At 43.5% G+C, this 15971-nt stretch overlaps 1 protein-coding gene across 4 annotated transcripts; it reads left to right on the forward strand.

Moving 5' to 3' along the window:
- The first annotated feature begins 220 nt into the window (after positions 1–220).
- NUP54 (nucleoporin 54) lies at positions 221–15912 on the forward strand. Of its 4 annotated transcripts, none has more exons than XM_075039083.1 (13): positions 221–1454; positions 3282–3443; positions 5807–5890; positions 6023–6157; positions 6874–7103; positions 9913–10100; positions 10988–11184; positions 12515–12569; positions 13143–13236; positions 13753–13860; positions 14226–14345; positions 14703–14813; positions 15074–15912. In XM_075039083.1, the coding sequence occupies exons 1-13, from the start codon at positions 1403–1405 to the stop codon at positions 15200–15202; spliced, it is 1665 nt and encodes a 554-aa protein (XP_074895184.1). In that variant the 5' UTR covers positions 221–1402; the 3' UTR covers positions 15203–15912. The 4 variants fall into 4 exon arrangements, 3 of the variants coding, with proteins under 3 accessions (XP_074895184.1, XP_074895179.1, XP_074895169.1); XR_012652059.1 differs by lacking the exons at positions 221–1454; positions 3282–3443 and adding an exon at positions 1548–1893 and having other exon boundaries at positions 15074–15280; positions 15540–15912; XM_075039078.1 differs by lacking the exon at positions 3282–3443.
- The last annotated feature ends 59 nt before the right edge of the window (positions 15913–15971 follow it).

Genomic DNA, 15971 nt, shown 5'->3' on the forward strand with positions numbered 1-15971 from the left:
GATTTTTGCAACGGTTTTCTTCAACTGGAGCCAGTTCCAACCAGGAAGTTTCATGGTGACTGCAATTCTTTATTAGCTAAAAGCACCTGGCACAGCCCCGGGTCCTTGCAGTCTTGCAGTTGCAGCTTTGCCTCTTCCATGCGTTTGCCTCAGCAGAAGGCCAGAGCTGGTATCCTAAACCTCCACCCAGGATGAAGATGCCGGCAGGACATTTGCCTGCCTGTTGCCTTGAGAACTGCAACCGTACGCCCAGGGAACTACAAACTTCATCACAACTTCCTACAGCCAGTCGTCTCAAAGGAGCAACCACTCCGTTTGACATTGTGGGCTCAAACTGTCACCTCTTCTCCGTGCCCCCCTCCCAGCCCCCCTCCCCAAAATGTTGCTTTCTGGGAGGCCAGGCTGAAAGTGACACTCTGTGAAAACAATTTGGGAACTTTCTTTGCTCTGCTTTTACCCAGATACTGCTCTTCTTGCCACGTTCCGGATGCCAGTTATGTTGTTGGTGTTACAGCCGCCTCAGTGCTTTTGTGAGGAAGAACCTGTCACGTAGGGAAAGTCGAGTGGATTTTCTTTCCTACGGCGGGGACAGCCTGGCCCCAAATTAACGGTGACAGGAAGGGGACAAGGGAAAAACTGCCGATTCCGTTGTAAGGCAGATCCCCAGTAGGAAAGCGGTCTTCCTCAGCCAGGGACGCTGCAGGTGTGGAGCGACCCCAGGGCTGCGTGGGGGCTGCCATGAGCACGGTAGAGCCGTGCGGATCTCTTTCTTGAGTCCATACACCCCGATTTTTGTTGGGTGTTGACGACTCTTCGTCAGGCCTCGACTGGAAGGAGCCGCGTTGCTCTCCTGACGGAGCTCGCTCTGGTGTCTGCCCACCCCGGCTCCCTCGGAATGGGGCTGTGGTGCCCCCCGACCTGTCCCTGGGACTTCGCCCTTCAGAGCTGTTCTTTTTCTGAAGTTTTGTGCCTTTCCGCGTCGCTGTTTGTTTATGTTTCTCTCACACGATACAGCGCTTTAAGCTGCGCTTTTATTTTCCTTGCTGAATCGCTGCGGTCCCTCCGCTCTGCCCCCTGACTATTGTTCCCCGGCAGATTCTCTTAAATCTCTGTTAAGCCAAGAGCAGGACGTTTTCTTCTCCTGATACAAGGGGAAGATCTGTTTGGGTTTCTTAGCCCTTTTTTTGAACTGTCCCGTCCCCCCCGCCCCCCCCCAGGGATGGTGTCCCAGCTCCCCCCGCCCCAGCCGTGCGTAGTGGTACGGCCCGCGGCGACACCCTGACGGCCGCGTTAACCGGAAGCGCTTGGCGGCAGCGGCCGGAAGCGGCGGCGGTTTGTTTCTGGTCGGACTTCCCCGGGGTGCTGCACGCGCCTCCCGCCGGCCCCGCCAACAGAGCAGCTCATGGCTTTCAACTTCGGGGCAACGGCGGGCGCCGGGGCCGCCAACCCGACCGGTGAGCGCGGAGGGTACCGGGCGGCGGCGGCGGCAGGAGCCGGGGCGGGGCGGGCGGAGGGGTGGGTGGGGCGGAGTCTTTTTCCCTCCTCGCGGCGCGGTAGCCGAGCCCCAACGGTCCTGGGCGCGCGTGCCCCCCCTTCCCCACCAATGAGACCCGCGGCCCCCTCAGCGGCGGCCAGGGGCGCGTGCCGCCCCACCAATGAGACCCGCGGCCCCCTCAGCGGCGGCCGGGCGCGCGTGCCCCCCTCTCTTTTCTGTCAGCGCCATCCGCAGCCCCTCAGCGGCGGCGGGAAGCCCGGTCCCCGCCGGTCTCCGTTGAGTGCGGAGCGCTATGGGCACGGCCGCGCGGAGCTGTCCTCGGCGGGGCTTTGGCGGGGACGGGTGTGGCCGGGGACGGGGCCGTGGCCGTGTCGTCTCGCCTTTTCTCGGTGGAACCGGTGAGATGCGAGCGAGCTCCCCCCGCTAGTTTTGTCCCACCCGCCTTCGGTCAAACGCTGTCCCCACCGTACCGGCCGGGTTTTGTTGGGTTTTTGTCTTTCTCCCGCGTGAACAGTTCCTACGCGGTGGTGGCGGGTCCGTGTCGGGAGGTGTCCAGGGCTTGATGCTGGCGAAAGAAGAGTCAGTTGCTCTGAGGGCACTTCTGATGTGTTGATGCACGGTGGTGCCTGTGTAATACTGCCAGGTCACTCAGATCATCGCTTTTGATTGCAGTCATGTTCCTGTTTGGATGAGATGCTCTTGGAAGTTAATTTTAGAGCAGTGTAAAAGATAGTGCTTAACTTGTAAAGGAAGGAAGACTTTTTCCCTCTTACTGTTTTGCTGCTGTCAATGGACTGTCAGTCTTGGTGAAATGCAAGCCAGAGCCTTCCTTACTCTCACTGAGTTGGCTTTCAGAGCAGACAGTAAGTCCTTTGGACAGGGCTCACCTTCGCTGCAGTTAGCCTGGACTATACTGTGTGGTCTTTCACTCTGACTCTGGCTGGTTTAGACAGAGACTTTCTGGCCTCATCTTAAATAAACGACGATCTTGTACTGCTTGTACGCTGTTAGAAGGTTTATTGTGCTCGCAGAGCAGTATGAGAGGGAATTCTGGGATCACACCCCAGGACTGCCTGTTGCCTGTCTGTCCATCTAGTATGAACCTGTTCTCGGCTATTTCTGGGGAGGGAGTCGGGGAGCTGCTGTATTAGCTTTTTTCTTAGTGCTGGAAAAACTGGATGCATCTGGTAAGTTACCAGCAAGCGCTGGACTAGACAGATTTTGCAAATATAACTTGAATAAGTCTGCCTTGGAGTATTTGAGGCACGCATGGTGCCTCAGCTGCTGGAGGTGTATTTTGTGTTTATTCTGCTATCGCTGCTCATATGTGGGTATGGTATTAGCATGAAGATAGTTTATTCTTGCCTTCCTGATAGCATGTGAAATAATTATGCTACTGTCAGCTACATTAATACAGATGCAGCTGTATCAAGCAGTCTTAGGCAGTTAAAAATTACTCTTAACAGGAATGTTGAATCACGTGGATGTTTTCATGTATAACTTTGAACTAAGATGGGAAAAATGTTAGCTGCTTTATATGCAGTATAGTTGAAAAACAAGATGCTCACAGCAGTGATGTGGGGAGAGTGGGTTAAACAGGAAGCTTTTAACTGTCCTCCTTGTGTTCAATAAATAATGTTTAATGCCAGTTAATATCTTACTCTTGTTTTTAACTATGCGTGTCTTGTCCATGGTGATGGAAAAATTTTTTAGCTTTTCTTTCCTGAACCTACCTTTTACTTGGAACTAATGTTACCTTGCTCTTTTTCTGCTTCCCGCTTGTCAGGATTTGGTGGGCTTGAAACTACAAACTCCACTGCCAGTGGGTTTAATTTTGGGGGTTTCGGATTAACTGCTAATCCTGCAGTGAATTTTAATATTGGGAATTTCGGTGTTTCCACTACCTCAACTCCACCATTCAATTTTGGTAACAGTCTGGCAAGTGCAGGTAGATAATGCATAAATACTTGTTCTGTAATAAATGTTAATAGCAGGGGTCCAAGAATTGCATTCCTAACTGAGAATCTGTGTTTAGTACTAATGTTCATATCCAGTGAAGACTGGAGACAAAAGCTCTGAAAGTGGAATGGGTTTGAGAGCCATAGGCTTGTAGGGTTTTTTTTCCGATTAAATTCTCAAGAAATAGCTGTTGAGGAAAAATAACCATGCACCAAATGCTCAGTCTCTGAAATGGAAATGAATTGTGGTAACCTACCGGTCTGACCTAGTCTAAAATTGAGCCTCGATTACCTAGCAAAACGGCAACATCAATTCCCCGTTCAGATCCAGGCAATCAGGAACAATTGCAGAGCTGGTCCCTAATGCCACGTTTCTTGACATGAGATTCTTGGACTACTGCAGTCATGTTTTTTCATCTACCCCTGTGTCTCCTCATTGGCCTTCCGTTGGCTGTCATGAATGCACTACACCTCAATAGTTTCTGTGGAGAAACAAATTTTATACGATCAGCACAAAATGACCAGCCCTCGCTGTGATCTCTGTTTCCTAAATGCCATTCTGTACCCTGAAATAGCACGCATCCCAGGCTCTCGTTAAGAGATTCTCTATGCTTGTGGGAGGGTCTTGTGTGTGATGTGGGTGCTGGGTATTGATTAAGAAAACCGTTCATGGCCCCATGTAGATCCATCAGTTCTGAGCAATCAGCTGATACAATTTCAAGTTAAATCGTTTCCATTTCATATAAAAATGCTTAACTGTATGGATTTCTAATGCTTTTACTCATGTAGAATTAGCCTGTGGGGTCTTGTTGCCGCTGCTCGTATAGGAATTATATTCATTCCACAGCGTCATTGTTCCCTGTCTTAGCATACTCTTACCTGTTCTGTGCACTCGAGGGATCTGGTTTTGTTTTTATTTGGTATGAATGCTATTGGGCTGTATTTCTTTAGCTGAATTTGAACTACTCCAGAAGTGAACTTGGTTACTTAATTTTGTTTAGCAATTTGCACTCTTAGATCCTTTTTCAAGAGAGGATGACTAAATTTACTGTGAGTACAAAACTACCAAAAAATTGTGTCATCTGATGGTACTCCTGCTAGGGTTTCTCCCTCGCTGGTAGGACTGAAACTTGAACATTACAGGGAACAACTTATTGTATCTGCTTACATTCAGATGTTTACTGAATGAAAATTAAAAGCGATTGCATGTTGACTTTGGTTTAAGCTGTTTATTTTGTATGTGTACAAGAGGACGGTAAGTGTAGTAGGTCTGAAGAGACTTTTTTTTGTTGTTGTTATTGATGTGTGAGTCAGCAATGGCAGCGTCTTTTTGACAAATCCTTTGTAGCAGACTGTCTTTCTTCATTTGAACACATGTAAGAACAGCTTGAAACAGAGAGAACTTTTCCAGGGCTAGTCAGAAGTCCGCAGGCTGCACTTTGCGCCAATGGTGCACTGGCACCACCCTAGCAAAGTGATGGTGCCGTGGCATCCAGCACCTGTGCAGCATCATGCACTGGGAGGCTGTCTGGGCTGGTAGCACCTGTCTCAGCGCAGCTGCCCTGCATTGGGGCACCTCTTCTAAGGGGGCAAATGGGAAGATGGGTTTCTTGGGGCTTTCTCTGGCACTGTGGAGCTCGGGCCCTCACTTAGGTCTGCTCCTGCTAGCCAGTGACTGGTCATCCTGAAAATCTGTGGAACGCTGATTGCTTTTGCATCCGTCTTCCTCTGATAGTGGTTGAACCTCAAAATGAGATTTAATGGGGGGGCTGATAGGGAAACTAGGCTTAAAAAAAGCCCACCTTGTAGGATTTTACCTGTGTGTAGAAAGAAATCATTGCTGTGAGAGCATTCCCATGTAAGCACAGCACTTCTGTGCACCCTAGCCTCAGGCTTTACTTGATTTGTTTCTATTGTTGCTCTTAAGAGGTTAAGAAGGTTTAAAAAGCTCATAAAACATCAGATTGTTTATTAAACGCTTACCACCAACATTGACTAGAAGTATTCCTGAGAGTGAATCTAAGAAATACTATTATTAGTTGTGTCTGTCACTAAGGAAAGCACTTCCTGCTGGTAGAGGAACAGGATGTTAGTTCACTGCTGCTTTTTTTTATTTGCTTTCTTGACACACTGTAGATGTGTTGGCTTTCTGGTTCATGTTTTCTCCCCCATTTCCTCAGACAATCAACGTGATACCCATGATCAATGTGAACTACATGCTTGTAACATAATACATCCATCTGTCAACATCTCTTCTCATAACACCCTTTGACACGTACAATTTATTGTCATGTTACGTACAACTGCTGCTCACAACGTGCCGTCTGCCTTACTTGCAAACTTTGTTTGTTAGGTGCGTTTGGAGGATTTGGGACAACTACCACCACTGCGGGACCAGCATTTAGTTTTTCCGCTCCCACCAATACAGGCACCAGTGGTAAGAGAGTACAAGTCTGAAAGTATTTGCTTTAGAATGAACTGTAGGGCATCAGCCCTTCACAACAATGTTTTGGATTGCACAGATACTCCTCTTCTCTTTTTCTCAAAAATTCTTTGCTTATTTCCCCAGGACTCTTTGGTGCTACCCAGAACAAAGGCTTTGGATTTGGTACTAGTTTTGGCACAGGAACTGGAACTGGCTTGGGTAGTGGGTTGGGAACTGGGCTAGGCTTTGGAGGCTTCGGTACCCAGCAGCAACAGACCAGTAAGTATGGCCTTCTCCTGGCTTACCCCTTCCTTAGCATTGAAAGCATAAGACTGCAACAGGTGCACAAGTATTGGGACGGAAGTATATTGTAAAAGGAGGCTGTTACACTTATCACTTGATTGATGGAGACTTCTCAGAAATTTGGCTTTTGAAATGCCTACATTTGCAGCCCTTGCCTTTTTCTTTGAACTACAGCTCAAGCAAATTTCTGAGCTTCACCCTTTAGTTCCCAATGAGATTCACCCCTTTGGTTTGGCAGCGGTAGGAAGAGTAGTTACAGAATTGATGTTGGCATTCATGGCATTACTAGAAAGGGGAGAAAAACAGTGTTGAGTTTAGTTTAAATGTGAGTAGGATAATGACCAGCAGCAGGCTCTGAGTCCACTGAAATTATAATAACAAATCTACCCTTCAGATTTAGAAATTGAAGGTGCCAGATGATGTTATGGGTGAATATAGACATCTCATTTAAAGAAAAAATAATACATCTTTTCTTCTAACTCAGCATTCAGGAACTTCTGTTGCTGATGAAGATCGGGTGTAAAAAGACACTTTTAAAAAATGTTATCTGATAATGATTTATTTATTCTGTGCATTTATTTTGCTTCTCAAAATGTGAAAAGACATGATACGAATGATACGCAGATGGTATATGTTAGCAAGCGAGTCTGTCTTGCTGAAGGAGTTCATTTGTTTTTCTTCATCCAACACAGCATTAGGAAGCGGCTTGTTCAGCCAGCCTGCTCAGACACCCGCCCAGTCAAACCAGCTCATCAATACAGCCAGTGCCCTCTCAGCTCCGACACTCTTAGGAGACGAGAGAGATGCTATTTTGGCAAAATGGAATCAGCTTCAGGCCTTCTGGGGAACAGGCAAAGGCTACTTCAACAATAACATCGCTCCAGTGGAGTTCACACAGGAAAATCCCTTTTGCAGGTTTAAGGTATGGAGTTGTTCAACGGCCCACAAACAGTTCTGAGGCAGTTACTCTGCTTGCTGAGTGTCTGAGTGTCTCATGAGTGTTGAATCAGATTTTGTTACTGTTAAGAGTATTCTGAAGCAGTATTTTTCTAGGTAATGTACACAACTGATGTATGCTAATTAGAAGGTTTGAAGATGTATAGATGCTGGGAATCTGGGTGGTGTTGAGGTACTACGTAATGAGTGCCTATGTGGGTCATGAAACTAACGTTTTCATATGATAGCATTTAGGCTAGTGCGTGTGTAGTTGGAGCAGATATCTGGAAATTAATTTTAACGTGTATTTGTTTAGATTACAGTATTAGAGAAACTACTTAAAATGACCTTCATATCTGAAAGAAACTGTTAACATCTGGAATAAGAACTTCAGGGTCTGTCTTCATTGCTTTGCCTACATTAGAAAAACCCTCTATGAACCTGGCCTGTGCATACCATTTTAAATACACCAGCCTTCAGCTTTCCTCTACCTTTATCCTTGCCAGTGCTGAAGCTGACTCCATCCCGTGTATTACATCGTTAGCAGTTCCAGATCGTACTTTTCATGTCAAGAAAGAATATGTGGCTTTTCATCCTCTGCAAATCTCGTGCCTGCTGACTTTCTTGATAAGCTGCAGACTTGAAAGTGGATTTGGGTCAGGCATGGTGATACCCTCCTTTGCCAAGCTGATTCTTTGAAGTGCAAACTTTCTAACCTGAATGTAGGTTAATACCTAATTAAGACTAGTTTTTATTATGCACATCGTGACACTTCTTATAAAATCTTTGTTGCAACTGAGTGCGTGCATAACAAATGCTTGGCTTCTGTTGCATTATCTTCTTAGGTGTTACCTTAAATATTTTGTTGATAATGCACCTGAAAGCTTACGTTCTTGTAAGTTGTTGCCTGAAACGGCTTTAGAGTTTTCTGGGCTTTGAAAAATTGCGAAGTGTAAGTCGTGTGATGGAAAATCAGTTATTTTACAGTTTCATTTACCAAAAGGAGAAGTTTTCCTTTCAAGCTAGACAATGCCATGTACTAGGTTTACTTTTGTCCCTGTGACTTGAGTATTACTAATGCCATTACAAGTTCACGTACCTTAAGTGAAATACTGAAAAGTTCAATATATGTCAGCAATGGTGGATGCCTAGGAAAAATAGTGGAGAAGTTGATGGCACAGGTATTGGAGCAAAGCATTGTAAGCTAGTTTGGTTTATTGCCTCTGCAAGCATCAGACACCTGATAAGAATGAAGCATTACCCAAAGGGTTTCACAGGTATTCAGGGAATCCACTTGTACACAATTCCAGCTCTAGAACAAATGAGAAGCATGCAGCTCTTAACCAAGAGAAGTGTGCTTTGAAGGTATGTGATACAGGCTGTCACTTGAAGGACCACAATGAAGTAAAAAATCTGTTATAGTTTGGAAATACTTAATTGCATAAAGAAATAGTGAAAGATTTATTTATTTAAAAGAGAAATACAGGAGGAGTCATGTCTGTGTGGTCTTAGTACTACTTGGCATGTAATGAGATTTATTCTTCTGCGTACTGGCAAGTCTTTCCCCACAGCGTGGGCCTCTTTCACAACTGTGGAAGTGAAAGGCATGTGCTTAAACCCAAATTATTGTTTAGCTGTCACTGTTGTGCTCCATGACAGGACGGCCCAACCAAAGAAGGCTGATTCTGCGAGGCTCACCATCGCGGGGAATTACCTTCTGCTGCCAAAGACCAGGCTCTTGGGCACATCCCCAGCTGATTTCTCTCTTCAGTTGAACTTGCAGAAAGGGAGAGGCGCAAGTCACCCACGTGCATGGGGTGTCAGGGCCTTAAAAAGCACCCGCTGTCCACCGTGTCACCAGTGATACGTTGGTGTGACAGTTCATAGGCAAGATGAGATGAAAACTGCTGCTCTGCTTTTGCTTATAATGAGCTAACAGTTTAGATCTTTCTTACAAGTCATGGAGTTTACACTGGAGCCAACAGGACTGTTGTTTTTTTTCAAACAGGGAAAGCATGCTGTTGCTTAGCACAGATGGCAGCAAGTGTTCCTGTATTAGATTATGATGTTGAATTAAACATCGAACCTTACCTACAGCTTTATCACAGCAAGGATAAAGATAATGTTAAACTTTATAGGCAGTGACACTTGCTAACACAGGGAAAATTGGCTGTCCCAAATTCTGGTGTGAGAAGCTTACTTGATGCATGTCTTAGCTAGTAGAAAAACTCTGTGTCCATGTTTTGACTTGTACTGCTTGGCAAACTGTCTGGATCTACAGTAGGAAAATGCTAAGAGATCCATAAAGATTTATGGCTGGCTTATATTTCAATTAGGTTATGTCAGTAACTGTTTTGCAATGTTGTAAAATTTTTCTGGAACTCCAGTAATTTTTCTATATTCAGGTCTGGTCCTCTGGTTCTTTTTGCAACTTAGAAAAAGTGTAAATTCGTAAAATGTTCCTGATTGATATCAGCTCTGAAGTAGCATAAATACCCTACTGAGTTGGCATCTCCCAATCCATAGCTTTTTTTTTTTTTTTAAGATGGGGAACGGATACTTAGAGAACTTCTTGTAAAAATCTGAACTGTTTCATAAGCTACTCTACTGGTGGCCTTGTGGGAGAACGTTTTAAAAGGGGATTGATTTTATGTTTCTGCATCTCTGAATGTGTTGTAACTTAAATTTTGAACCAGTTGCTCTAAAAATTGAGGGGTTTTGCCCCTCCTCTTCACACCACTTAAATATGCTTTTGCTAAGTAATATATCCCCAGTTTTTGTTTGTTCATTTGCAGGCTGTGGGTTACAGTTTAATGCCCAACAACAAAGATGAAGATGGCCTCGTGGTCTTGGTCTTTAACAGAAAAGAAGTAGATATTCGAAGCCAGCAGCAGCAGCTCGTAGAATCACTACACAAAATTCTGGGAGGAAACCAGACCCTCACTGTCAACGTAGAAGGTGTTAAAACGATGCCAGATGACCAGTATGTGAATTTTACATGGTTTTGCCTTTTTATCCGGTATTGCATGCTATAAAGGGTTAGCGCTTAGTCTACTCTGTCTCCCTTTCTCCTTGATTTTAGATCTGTTCATCCTGAGTTTGATTTTGTGTCTTTCATTTCTTCATGTTGCTTTTTTTTAAGGTCTTAATTCCAGTATCTTTCCTGTTTATGTTACTGCTTGCTTTTGCTGGACTGCACAGCTGAGAACCTCAGCTCTGTTCAGGAAATAGGCTTCTCCAGACCTTGCTCAGCTGCAGAAGTTGGAGATGAGGATGTGAACAATGAGGGTGGGATAAATACTTAGTATTGTACGAGCTGTGAGGTATTCTTCACTTGGTCATGCATAAGGCAGAAGGGCATCGGGGTGTATAGTAACAGTGTCTTTGCAGTGTTCTGTATCGGAGATGTTTGTTTTGGTGGGAAAGCTGTTCTGAGGCTAGTTGAGCTGGCTCATTCTTTGTGTGTTATATCAGAGTGCTGTCTGCTTTGACTTGTTTGGGGGCCTCAGGCTAGTCTGCCTGAAGTAATTCAGCACACTGACGTTTCTGCTTCCTACTTCCCCACAGTTGTTCATTCTGTTTTAAAGGCCAAAGGTTTTAGGTTATTCTTAATGTAGTACTAGTATCACCATATAATATGGTTGTTAAAACTGGGGGGGAGAGTGTAGTTTTGTAGGGTATTTACAGCTTTTCTCTTTCTGCCTTGCTGTGTTAAACCCTGCACTTACTAGTACTTTGTATCTCTGTTAGCTGAAGTAAGTTAACAATCAGCTGGAAGAAGTGGTATCTTTGATTTAGGTTTTTCTTCATCGTGTTAGTTTCTATACAGTGCTGATCTTTATCTGACAGTATGACTTTTGTCTTGCTCAGGACAGAAGTGATCATTTATGTCGTTGAGCGCTCGCCCAACGGTACTTCGAGGAGAGTTCCTGCGACGACTCTCTATGCCCACTTCGAACAAGCCAACATAAAATCGTCCTTACAGCAGCTGGGGGTCAGCCTCTCCATGGCCAGAACAGAGCTTTCCCCAGCACAAGTCAAACAGCTCCTGCAGAACCCTCCTGCCGGTATGTGGTCTGGGGCTGCACAGGGGTGCATTTGGGCCTCTTCTGGGGCTTTTTTGGGTCTCTGGGAAAAATGCAGGTGTTGCCCCACTGGACAAAACCTTTTAAAACTATAAGAGTTTCCAAGGCACTCTGACATACTGATGTAGTGGTTTTAATTACAGCCGGTTTTCCCACTGAAGTGCAGTATAGGCTACCAAGACAGTCATTATTTACCAGTAATATGCCACACAACACCATACTACATGATTTAGCCATCATAAATCATTTCAACTTATACATGAAAAAACAAGGGGGGGGGGGCCTGTGTAATAATGGTTGGGCACAGCTCGTTAGTCTATGACTGAGAAGGAAGCTCAGTTTGTAGGCTGGCTAATCAAGCAGTAAGATGTGTAAGAAGGCATGTTAGTGCTGAGCTCCAGAGAAGCAGTCACACCCTGAGAGATGAGTTTTGGTATGAAGACAATAGGTTTTATGAGGAATTACCTGGAGTGTTGTGCAGTGAAAAATTTTATGGTAGCTGACTGTTCTGGTCTCCTCTTTAAGCTGGCCTGAAATGGTTAAATTACCAGTGCTTTTTTTGTTTTGGTTTGGTTTTTTTTGGCATGTCTCTTTCTGGTTAGAAAGTCAATTGCTTCCCTATCAGTGTTGTCTTCCGTGCTCCCCCCCTCCCCCAGCATACCTAGGTATGTGCATTTAATACAGTGATTTGATTTGCAGTGAGGTTTGGAGAATGTAATACCTTGCATCATGATGTTGATGTACCTGTACGATCAGACTGCTTTTATTTTATGGTGTTACCTGATGAAGCAGTTCATGGCAAAACAAGCAACTCTTCTGTCAATAGATAAAATCTTTAGACAAATCTTGTTAGGAACCATGATAATTCCTACTGGGATTATTTTGCCCGCTAGTTTGGTACTTTGATCAGTTAATCACTGATTTTTGTTTTTAATTTTTATTTTTTGTAATACAATAAGCAACTTGAAGAGGGAAGATGACCCAAGTGTAGCATACAGTGGAAACAACAGGAATTTTTCCCCTTGATCTAGGGATTGTCTGATTTGATCACCTATGGGTTGTTCCTTTCCTATGCTTTCAAACCAGTACAAGTGCTTGACAGCCTTTTGGACTGAACTGACTGCCACAGTTCAGGACCAAGACTTTTAAGTACCCTTGTTTAATTAACCTTAATTTGTATAACAGTCATTCAGGTTAGCAAAGTTCATAGAGTGTGTGTATTTCCTAGTATCTTTCCTGCTTAACAGCTGTAAGATATGATATCTATTCAGATCTATCCATACTAAAAACTTGTTTGTCTGGTTTTTTTAAGGTGTTGATCCTATTATATGGGAACAAGCCAAAGTTGATAATCCTGATCCTGACAAGTAAGTCTAGTAGTCCCTCTGAGTATTACAAAAAGACTAGGAAAAGGGAGAAATATATAATATTGTGTAGTACCCTTCAGGTAATTTGTAAGAAACTTATTAGAAAATAACTGTGTCAAGTGCTGATCTCAATTGAAGCAGTGAGGATTACTAGAAATGCCTGTATAATCCCTGAACCGATTTAGGTCCTTAAGGGTTGTCAGGATAAAGAGCCTTACTTGCATTATTTCACGTTGTGGTGTCATCCATTCCATGGACTACTTGTTGTGACTTACTTTCTGCAACCATTGTGGGTTTTTTCTCTTTATTCCTGCAGCTTAAAGTGATGGACCCTTGTACCCTCCAGTGGTCACAGATAACTTTGGCTGATTTCTTTGTGGAAAAAAAAAACCAGGTTGTTAGGAACAGTGAGGACTCTAGAACTTAGCAAAACAAGATATGTTTACATATTAATTTAATTTATAATAAGCCAAGATTATCTGTAACTTTATATTGGTTTATATGAATAATTAGTAATCTGTACCACATGTCTAATATAAAAATGTGTTGTAAGAAATATTTGTATTCTTGTAGACTTATTCCTGTGCCGATGGTGGGTTTCAAGGAACTGTTGAGAAGATTGAAGGTCCAAGATCAGATGACCAAACAGCATCAAACTCGATTAGATGTAAGGCTTCTCATCTTTATCATGACTGCTTGCTTTTGACAAAGGATGTGCTATTAAATGAGCCTCCCCCCATGCCTCCTGTGTGTTGAAAACTGAAACTGGAACCATGTGCATGGGGCTGTGACTCTTCAATACTAATTCTTAATATATTCCTTAATTATATCTTTTGGCCAAAAACTGAGCAGTGTGTTTTGGCTTGCTTTTTTTTTTTTTCAGATTCAACCTTGCTGTGTTGTTATAGGCTAATTCAAACCAGCTGAATAGAGTTGTACTGGCACAAACTCTAATTTAGGCACCCAGTTTTCTGATGCCTTCTGAAAATGCCAGCTGCATGTGAAAATAAATAGAAACCAGCACAGTAGAGGTCTAGCAAAAAGCTTTCTGGAAGCATCTTTAGTGAGGATGCGAAGTTGCTGGACTGAGTACTGGTTTGAAAATCCCGGTTTCAAATCAGGACTAATGTGTTCTGTTACCAGAAACTCTTATGACTTCCAACTGACTCCATCTCCTCTGTAGATAATATCAGAAGATATCAGTGAGCTGCAGAAAAACCAAACAACAACTATGGCAAAAATTGCACAGTATAAAAGGAAACTGATGGCGCTTTCTCACAGAACATTACAGGTAACATGGGTAGTTTAAGTAACTCATTCTGACACACAGTCTAGTGCCAGAAGACAAACTGAGAGGGGGCAGGATGACCTGTGCAATCTTGTGCATGGCCAACATTGAAGATGAAATTCTGACTTCATCTAAATGTTACTGATTTAAGTAGCAGGCAGAGCTGTTGGGGAAGGCTTCAGGTGCGCAGCATGTCTTGCTACTTTGGGAACCTTCTCTCTCACTTACTCAGAAGCTATGGGACTGCCCTGAGGTCTCAGAGCAGCGGACTAAATGACAGAACAAATCTGATGAGACATGCGGATGGGCTAGTGGGGAAGGAAATGGGCAAAGTCTTCTCTAATGAACCTCAAAGGCTTCTTTTGCAGGTGTTAATAAAGCAGGAGATCCAAAGGAAGAGTGGTTATGCCATTCAAGCAGATGAAGAGCAGCTTCGTGTACAGTTAGATACAATTCAGTGTGAACTTAACGCTCCTACGCAGTTCAAGGTGAGCAGTTAATAGAACTTTGCCAACAACTGTTTTCTTCTCACAAAAGAATGTAAGTTTTCCAAACCATGCGTATACACTTGTTGTGTAGAGAAGACTTCTCTTCAGAAGAGAAGTCCAGCGGTGTTACTAGGTTGTTGTGTCATGCTCTTTGCTGCCTGACTGACAGATATTTAAGTATTTTTGAGTCCTCAGAAGTATTGGAGTTGCTTGCCCTTTGCATGTCTTCCAAAAAAAAAATTAAAAACGGAATGAGCAGCCATGCTTCCTGCCCTGGTGACTCAAGGAGTGCTACATGCTGGAGTTGTGATAGATGTAAATGAATTGTGTTTGACTTAAGCCTGTTTCTCCTCCCAGGGCAGACTGAATGAGCTCATGTCCCAAATTAGGATGCAAAACCACTTTGGAGCAGTGCGGGCTGAAGAGCGCTATTACATAGATGCAGACCTATTAAGGGAAATCAAGCAAGTAAGTAGTATTGGGTGGAATCCTGGGATACTCTTTGAACTTCATAATTTAAGCCAGCTATGTGCTAACGTGGGAGATGCATCTAGAATGTCATGTTTTTGTGAAAGGATGAAGTCCTTTTTATTGTTCTCGGTGACAGTGCACCCAAGTGTTGTACAAAACCACTCTATGCAGTTGCCACCAGCCATGGCACCTTTGAGAAATATTGCTTAAAATCTGTGAAGTTGAGCTATGCTTATGCTGGTTTTTAAACTGTGCAGCACCTGAAGCAGCAGCAAGAAGGCCTGAGTCATCTCATTAGCATTATAAAGGATGACTTGGAAGACATCAAACTTATAGAACATGGGCTGAACGAGAGCATTCCCATCAGAGGAGGAGTCTTCAGTTGACGTGGTGGATGCTGCTGGGCTTACACGAAACATGTTACTCAAGTTCGTGGTTCACCTTCCAAGGCTAAAACTGTTGAGGTAAAATAAAACACGTATCTTCTAGGAGCAATGGTATTTTGGCTGTTATAAATCTTTAGAATTAGCAAAGCCTCTTCTAAGCTTTTGAACTTGACCTTTGGAAGGTTTATATTTTATAAAGCTGTATATGCTTTAATAAAAGAAGGAAAACTGAATCTGTTCAGATACTGTTTTACTATAAAACTATATGTACTATTGTACATTTTTTCTTTTATTCTTTTTTCTTCTTTTTTTTTTTTTTTTTTTTTTTTTACAACAGCATTGTCCTAGAAATGCAGTGCCAAGGGAATTGTTCCACTTGTGACTTGGTTTTTGGAAAGCTTAGCCTGTTCTCGTGTTTTTGTCAAAACAATCAAGTAACATCATTATGTAAACAGCTAATTTAAATCATTACAGACATGTGTGTCACTATAACTATGTTGGTCTCTGCAGTACCAGTAGTTTACTGGGGCAAGCTGCAGGAAGTTGATGTTTCCAGTTTCTATCCTTCCTTTGGACTGCAAGAAATGGAAGGTGATACTTTGTTGCTCTACAGATGTGAATTATAAAAAGCTTTGCTGCCCCTTAAATAACAACAGAATGTCTAGATGTTGTCTTCTGCCTTTTTTTAATTGCTGGAGAGTAATAAATTCAGTCTGACTTTGTAATAACTTGTGCATGCTCTTGGTTTTTTCTCAGCTACACCAGCAAA

Source organism: Buteo buteo, chromosome 1 (assembly GCF_964188355.1).
Source record: "Buteo buteo chromosome 1, bButBut1.hap1.1, whole genome shotgun sequence".
Lineage (NCBI taxonomy): Eukaryota > Metazoa > Chordata > Aves > Accipitriformes > Accipitridae > Buteo > Buteo buteo.